The sequence below is a fragment of the Paramisgurnus dabryanus genome, chromosome 3, assembly GCF_030506205.2.
Source record: "Paramisgurnus dabryanus chromosome 3, PD_genome_1.1, whole genome shotgun sequence".
Classification (NCBI taxonomy): domain Eukaryota; kingdom Metazoa; phylum Chordata; class Actinopteri; order Cypriniformes; family Cobitidae; genus Paramisgurnus; species Paramisgurnus dabryanus.
Window position 1 is genome coordinate 8,305,585 of NC_133339.1, and position 8,516 is coordinate 8,314,100.

At 36.4% G+C, this 8,516-nt stretch overlaps 1 protein-coding gene across 2 annotated transcripts; it reads left to right on the forward strand.

The window, feature by feature from the left end:
• The first annotated feature begins 639 nt into the window (after positions 1-639).
• Positions 640-8,067, forward strand: mif4gdb (MIF4G domain containing b). 2 transcript variants are annotated; one of them, XM_065253200.1, is made up of 6 exons: positions 640-727; positions 1,397-1,577; positions 1,646-1,755; positions 4,327-4,482; positions 4,667-4,759; positions 6,715-8,067. In XM_065253200.1, the coding sequence occupies exons 2-6, from the start codon at positions 1,493-1,495 to the stop codon at positions 6,940-6,942; spliced, it is 672 nt and encodes a 223-aa protein (XP_065109272.1). In that variant the 5' UTR covers positions 640-727; positions 1,397-1,492; the 3' UTR covers positions 6,943-8,067. The 2 variants fall into 2 exon arrangements, with proteins under 2 accessions (XP_065109272.1, XP_065109273.1); XM_065253201.1 differs by having other exon boundaries at positions 649-704.
• The last annotated feature ends 449 nt before the right edge of the window (positions 8,068-8,516 follow it).

Below are 8,516 nucleotides of genomic sequence, written 5' to 3' on the forward strand. Positions count from 1 at the left end.
ATTTCATGAAGGCAGACATTGAAAACTTACTTATAATATCCCACAACTTAACCTTCTGCTGATAATTTCATTTGTACTAAAAATAAAAAAATAATAAAATGAACTTTTATGCTTGTACAGTATAATGTACCATTTACTTTACAGTAAATGAACCAGCCACAATAAAACAGTAACACCTATTACAAACCAAAATCAAAGAATGTAAAAGAGACACCTGGTTTTCTTTCAGTGTGCAAATGTTATATTATTGAAAAGGATATGAATCATTGCATTTGGTTAGCTGTACTAGTTGGTTTTTAATAGATTATTTTAAATTGTAGGACACCAAAATCTTTCTAGAGGATATTGTATTTAACTGTCCCAGAGATACATGTTTTTCCTTATGTCTGTAGTTCCTTAGAAACAGTAATTCACTGTAGTTTAATGCAGTAAATCGGTAACTGGTCGATTATTTGACGTCATACGGCGATCAGTCTGCGCAGCGCCGCATTAAACACCTCACCAATATGACGACTGCTACCTGATTGGTCGTTATCGCTAAATCCCACCCCCACCGCAAACCAAATTGGTCCAATCAGCAGGGGCGTCAATCAACGTCTTCCTTTACAGCCAATCAGTTACGCTTACGGATCGAACGTCACTATACGTAATTAATATTCATAAGTTGTACAATCACACACGGAACTGTGGAAAACAACCGAGCGGTGAGAAAAGTGAATGAAAAACCGTACGTTTGTAGTTTTTCTAGTTTTAAAATACGTTTTTACCTTTTAACAAGCAACATTCAACGACAAAAATGTCGATATCTGTAATAATATAAGACGTTTTGTGCGTTAACGTTGTTTACTGCAGTTTGAATCTAACACATTAACGTTACTGTTTGGTGTATTGTCTTTCTCTAAATGAATAATAGACGTCTTTCTGTACACTCCAGTTTGTTTATCTTAGTTTATTTGACATCACAAAGCGTTTATGATCGTAAGATAAAGTTGTCTGGTGGGTTGTGGTCTGAAAATGAAGTTTTATCGATCTCATTAAGCTGTTGATCATATTTAGTTGTTTATAAATTAATTGCGTGCTCTTGGCTGAATAACTAGTATAAGTATTGTTTAATTATTTCTAATATGATGTGTTTCACTTAAGTAACCAGTTAAAAACTTCATTACTGTTTATATAAGTTACTGATTTACTTTTATTTAAAACATCTTTCCACGGGGCAAATGTTTTGGTTGTAGTCTAATATTCTTGTTTTAATGATTTGATTTATAGTAGTATTGAGATCTTTTACAAATGTGTATTTTTATAACATGACTCGTATACACTGGCACATTTCTGACAGACATGTTTGTCAATAACGGTTCTTTTTGATATTTTTACTTTATCATTATTGTTTCAGGTGTCATATACATCATCTGAAAGTTTTGATGGCATCTGCAGAGTAAATGAAGTGAGGTGCTGAAGAGATTTATCATCATCTGTCATCTGAATCAGAATGGAGAACTCATCATCCAGAGATGAATACAAGATCCAATCCTTTGATATGGAGACACAGGCGCTCCTCAAAACTGCTCTGAATGGTCAGTTGACTGTTTTGCATTGACCCGTTTCACTGTCAGAATGCTAATAATGTCTTTATCTTGTACAGATCCAGGGTCAGTTGATCTGGATAAAGTATCCAGTGTTATAGTCGAGCAGTCTCTGAAGGACCAGGCCTTTAGCAAAGAGGCTGGACGAATCTGTTACACTATAGTCCAGGTAAACACAGTACAGACACACGTTTACATCATCATGATTAAACTAGAGAAGAGATAAAAGCAATTGTATTTGTATAATGAAATGTATTCGTATAATTTCTGTAGCATTTGTCACAATATTAGGTTTGTAAGTAGGGCGGCTGTGTATTGGCAAGGACTTCATGGTATGATATATCACATTGCAGTACATTACATACACACACCTAAAGGATTATTAGGAACACCATACTAATACTGTGTTTGACCCCCTTTCGCCTTCAGAACTGCCTTTTAATTCTACGTGGCATTGATTCAACAAGGTGCTGAAAGCATTCTTTAGAAATGTTGGCCCATATTGATGATAGCATCTTGCAGTTTATGGAGATGTGTGGGATGCACATCCAGGACACGAAGCTCCCATTCCACCACATCCCAAAGATGCTCCATTGGGTTGAGATCTGGTGATTGTGGGGGACATTTTAGTACAGTGAACTCATTGTCATGTTCAAGAAATCAATTTTAAATGATTCGAGCTTTGTGACATGGTGCATTTTCCTGCTGGATCAGAGGATGGGTACATGGTGGTCATAGAGGGATGGACATGGTCAGAAACAATGCTCATGTAGGCCGTGGCATTTAAACGATGCCTAATTGGCACTAAGGGGCCTAATGTGTGCCATGAAAACATCCCCACACCATTACACCATTGCATTCATGAGAAATTGAACAGGTGTTCGTAATAATCCTTTAGGTGAGTGTATTGAGATACGTTTTAATCAAAACTAGAGCTGTAAATACAATTTGTGTGTGTATCCCTTGCGTTATTGTGGTATGTGCTTCACAAATAACAAGACAAATACATAGAATACATGACAAATAAAAACGTACATTAAACTGAAACATTCATAAAACTGAAGTAGTGAGTTTTCTTTAAAAGTTCAGATACTACAGGTTAAAAAAAGATATACTTACACGAAAATTAAAAAAGAACTTGTTGTCTAGAAGCCGCGCAAAAGTTCAAAATGTTTTCCAGATCAAATTTTCATTAGATTTTGGATGTGTATGAGTCTAATGAACTGTGCTTTTTTTAAGGCTGTGCATGTATGCTTGCGTATGTGTAAAAGCAGGCAATACCCAGGGTCTTAGTATGTTTGTTCCCTGGCAGTTGAACCCATGGCTTTTGTTAGGTTTTGCTTATGTTATGCTTTTGTTATACCGATGTATAGTCTGTTTTTTACGTGTACTCGAACATGCACACACAGTCAAATGCACAGCCTTGCAAAGTATAGATGGATTTCAGTCACGTGACCTTTTACATCATGCCGCCATCTTTAGGACCTACCGAGTACCAGTAGGCTATTGACAAGCATTGGCTACCTTGCTACGATTTACGGATTTCTTATCTTTTACTGTCTATGATTCTTACGGATACAGTAAAGGGCTACGAAAGACAACATGTCGCATCTCGACTGTCATAAAAATAAACGCTACTTTAAAAAAATATATCTTGGTTAGGGTGTGATGCCTTCTCGATCCCTGATGCGTTCTTCCAGCCGCTGTCCGCTGCTACCGAACTACCACTATATTACAACATAAGAAGGCGCGACACAACATGAAACTTTGCTCGAAGTATCACCTGGATCTCTACACATGAACGCGAGCATTGAGAACATTGTTTGTGTACACAGAGTTTACTAAAAATAAAGGTTTTGTACAACTGACTTTGGCTGTTATGGTGTCCGCTTGTCATCTCTGCCAGACGTAAATAATCGATTTCCGAAGGGGAATGAATGAATATCATATGAGGCTCCTTTTTCAACCTGAAGGTCAATATTGTTTTTCACTTGCGACAAAACAACGACTTATCCGTGCATTTTTATGGAACTATGCTTTAGGAGATATCAATCTTTACAATCCTCCCACCTTACGTCGCAATTGGAGATCGATACATCTTGACTGGGAAGAAGGCGGCGAGCGGACGCCAAATCATTCAAAGTGAGTTGTTCAAAACCTTCTTTTTAGTTAACTCTCTGTTCACAAACAATGTTCTCAATGCTCGAGTTCACGTGTAGAGACATAGGCGATACTTCGAGCAAAATATCATGTTGTGTTGAGCCTTCTTAGTGTTGTTAAAATAGCGATTTTGATGCTCACAGCATATTGAAGGCATAGCTTCTAGTTCTTTTGCGACCACTTCAAGTCCTTAAAATGGCGGAAGACAAGTGAGTGACGTCAGCTGATATCCATGTATAGTTTATTTACTCGTACGTGCACACAGACATTCGACGTATGCCCATTGTGACACAATACAATGCATCTCCTGGGCTACATGCATACCACATTCTCATAGGCGCATGTGCAACCTATGTGCACATTGTATTCAAGGTTTCAAAAATATGGTGGACCCATGTGTACACACAAAAAATGAACTATACTTCAGCCTTAATGCTTTCCCAGTTGAGCTACAGGAACACTAGACAGTCATTCCTGTTATATGGATACGGGTATGAGAAGCCCCGCAATAAAGCTAAAGTATATTGTACAAATGATTGTAATGGGATATTAAAAAACCTTGAACTTGATCTCATTGCAGACCGAAGCCAAACAGAGCAACAAGTGTGTGTTTCGCCGTCAGCTGTTAAACCGACTTCAGCAGGAGTTTAATGCCCGAGAGGAGATAAGGAGGCGATCCACTCAGGAGTGGGTTTGTCTTGTGTCCTTCATCTGCAACATCTTTGACTACCTCAAGGTGAATCCCAGTCTCATGAATGGTCGCCATACATGTTTACACATCACCTACAGTAGATTACAATTAATGCACTATGGAAATTGAAAGGTTTAATGATTTTAGTTTACTATACTTAAATGAATGCATGTATTTATTATCTTAAAGTTGTTGGCCTATGTTTAACTTCTTGTTTTGTTGGCTGTAGGTGAATAACACACCCATGGCGCCGCTGGTTCAGCCTGTGTATGACTGTTTGTTCAGATTGGCACAGCCTGATGCTCTGAAGAACGAGGAGGAGGTGAAGTTGCATGCTTTATGCTAAAGGATTAGTCAAATTTCTTTAAAAAAATCCAGATAATTTACTCACCATCATGTCATCCAAAATGTTGATGTCTTTCTTTGTTCAGTCGAGAAGAAATTATGTTTTTTGAGGAAAACATTCCAGGATTTTTCTCATTTTAATGGACTTTAATGGACCCCAAAACGTAACAGATTTAATGCAGTTTAAAATTGCCGTTTCAAATGACTCTAAATGATCTCAAACAAGGCATAAGAGTCTTATCTAGTGAAACGATTGTCATTTTTGGCAAAAAATAAATAAAAAATATGCACTTTTATTCCACAACTTCTCGTTCTCCTCCGGCTGTGTGACCAGCCAGCGCGACCTCAAGTAATATGTCATCACGTCAAAAGGTCACGGATGATGTATGCGAAACTACGCCCCAGTGTTTACAAGTGTGGAGAAAGAGGACCGTTCCGATGTTGTTGTATGTGGAATGATGATAATTAATGTCTTTGTGTTTATTTATTGTTTAAAATGGTCCACAAATGTGCGTTTCCAACATATGTAACGTGTGACCTTTTTCGACGTCATTACGCAATTACGTGGCGCATCACACGGCCGGAGGAAGAAGAGAAGTTGTGGTTTAAAAGTGCATATTTTAATTTTTCTTGTCAAAAATGACAATCGTTTCACCAGATAAGACCCTTATGCCTCGTTTCTGATCGTTTAGAGTCCTTTGAAGCTGCAATTTTATAAGTATTGGGGTCTATTAAAGTCCATTAAAATGAGAAAAATCCTGGAATGTTTTTCTTCAAAAAAAAAAAAAAAAAAAAAAAAGATTTCTTCTCTACGGAACAAAGGATGACATTGTGGTGAATAAATTATCTGGATGTTTTTTTTTTTAAGAAAATGAACTAATCCTTTAAGCAAATTTTTTTCCATTAATCGTTTTTTTATGTTATCGATTCAGTATTGATTCTCAATAAATAGTTTTTTAAGCAAATATTGAACATAGAATCTCATTAACACGAATCTTCACTAGATTGTCACCATACATTATGTCAGAGTTTCCCAAACTGGGGTTTGGTAACCCCTGGTGGTTCGTGAGGGAATAGCAGGGGGTTAGTGAGTTGATAGAAAATAATTAATTACAATTAAGTTATACAATTTAAATTATTCATTTTAAAATAAAAACTCTAAAGCAAACACTTCGATTTTATTTGTTTAATTTTAATGTCACGTGACCATTATTCAACACTACAATATATCAGAGAACTGAGATATGTTTATGTACCAATCAAAGAAAATTACCAAATAACTTCATAATAATAACAAAGTAACATACTATTAGTAAACATACTTAAAAAACATTGATTGTTTATGCATTTTAAAGTTAAACATGCAAATGTGCTATAAAGTTATTGAAATATTAACTTAAAATCTCAGGGGTTACTTCAAATAAATAATTTAAAGGGGACATTTTACAAGACTTTTTTTAAGATGTCAAATAAATATTTGGTGTCCCCAGACTATGTATGTGAAGTTTTAGCTCAAAATACCATACAGATAATTTATTATAACGTTAAAATTCTTACTTTGTAGGTGTGAGCAAAAATGTGCCGTTTTGGTTGTGTCCTTTAAAATGCAAAAGAGCTGATCTCTGCACTAAATTGCAGTGCTGTGGTTGGATAGTGCATATATTAAGGGGTGGTATTACCCCCTTCTGACATCGCAGGGGAGCCAAATTTCAAAGAGCAATTTTTCACATGCTTGCAGAGAATGGTTTACCAAAACTAGGTTACTAGGTTGATCTTTTTCACAATTTCTAGATTGATAACACTGGGGACCCAGATTTTCATCATATGTCCCCTTTAAGTCATGGGGGTGCGGCAGACAAAAAGTTTTAAAAGCTTTATTTTGTTATAACGGAGATGTTTAAAATAGTTTTGTATGTTCTCTCTTTATTTCAGATGGACTGTCTGGTATTACAGTTACATCGTATTGGAGATCAGCTGGAGAAAATGGATATGCAGCGCATGGATGAGTTGTTTTATCTTCTAAGGGACGGGTTTCTCCTGCAGGACGATCTGAGCTCAATGGGTCGACTGCTCCTGCTGGAGATCCTGGAGTTTCGTGCGGGAGGCTGGACCCTCAGTGACACCGCTCAGAAATATTACTACAGTGAAGTGACAGACTGACACCTCCACCAAAATTCAAGGAACCAATGGAGGAAAAAAAGTGGAGGCTTTATGTTTTAAGGAAGGCTTTGAGATGTACTAGGTATGTGGGTTGATAATAGAGGATTTAACCATGGTTAGGGTGTTCAGGTGTGTTTCTGGTGTTCTGTAGCTTTGAAATGACAAGTTGTAAGGAGTAAGATGGCTCACTTTCTCCGTTAACATTCCGGTGGACTGTAATAATGTTACAGATCCCAACATTCCCAAAACAAACAATTAGTGTGTGCTGTAATGCCGTTCATTTAGGGTTAAGCAACACTTTTCTGACGATTGTTGAACCACATCTGTTTTCTGTGAAAAATAATCATTTGTAGCCAAAGTTAGGCAGCTTTTTTCAGGAAATAAATAAGTTTTTTGTGATCACAGAGGTCTTTAATAATAAATTATAATGACATTTCAGCTTATGAATATCTGCTGCAAATGTTTCAGGCCAAAAACATACAGGTTTCAGGGTTTCCCGCAGAAAATGTGTTAGTTAAGGTGGTAGGGTTGTGCAGGTGGGCGGGCCGGGGGCGTGGTAATCAAACGCGTCATGATGAAAATATTTTTTTTAAAACACTCAAATAAAACTCAATTTTGAAGAAACTATGACAGAAAATGAACACATACTAGATTAGTAATGAATTAAATGTTTTATCAACAGGCTAGTTATCCTCCAGACAGGGACGGACCATGTCTTTCTCTCATTTCGGCCATGTGACGTTTGGTGGAATTTTTTTTTGGACGACCTAGTTAAGGTGGTAGGGTATCCCAGCTTAGGTGGGCCACCCGAACTGAAAAGTGCTGCGGGAAACCCTGGGTTTTAATATCTGCTGGTTTTAAAGTATAAGATGATAAAAGTTTACCAGAGGCAATGAGATGCCTATGTGTGGTTAAGTGTTTAAATGCAGTATATGCTTTGGGTATATTTTATACAATTTATATGATATAAACCCTTTTAAAACACACAGGTGATGAACCAAGCACGACACATCAAGAAATGTTATTACAGTATCTCAATATTTGATTATAGTGTTTATATCAGCCATCAGATAAATACAGACTGGATTAAAATGTGACAAAATAAAGTAGATCAGAATATTGTAACAGTGTGTGAATTTCTAAAATGACATTTTAGATAAAAAAATAAACTCTTATGTGTTTTAGCCTACATTAGGAAAGCATCTTTCATCATTTCAAGGGGACATATCATGAAAATCAGTTGTTTTCCATGTTTAAGTGCTATAATTGGGTCCCCAGTGTTATTATCAACCTAGAAAATGTGAAAAAGATCAACCCAGTTACTTAGTTTTGGTAAACCATTCTATGTAAGCATGTGAAAAAAATAGGTCATTGAAATTTGGCTCCCCCTGTGATGGCAGAAGGGGATAATACCATCCCTTAAACTGCACTATCTTTTGATTTGTTGCCCGTTTAATTATTTTAATGTTCAATAGATCACTTTTCTGACACCTAAAGAATTCTTGCTTAAGAATGAGACTGTATATATCTTATTTTTATTTTTTATACAAAGACAATCTGCATATATGATTCAA

Bases quoted from the DNA above. Each gene is read 5' to 3' on its own strand.
- mif4gdb (XM_065253200.1), top strand. From the start codon at position 1,493: ATGGAGAACTCATCATCCAGAGATGAATACAAGATCCAATCCTTTGAT. The intron at 1,756-4,326 runs GTAAACACAGTA...ATCTCATTGCAG, and splicing joins TCTGTTACACTATAGTCCAG to ACCGAAGCCAAACAGAGCAA. The intron at 4,483-4,666 runs GTGAATCCCAGT...TGTTGGCTGTAG, and splicing joins ACATCTTTGACTACCTCAAG to GTGAATAACACACCCATGGC.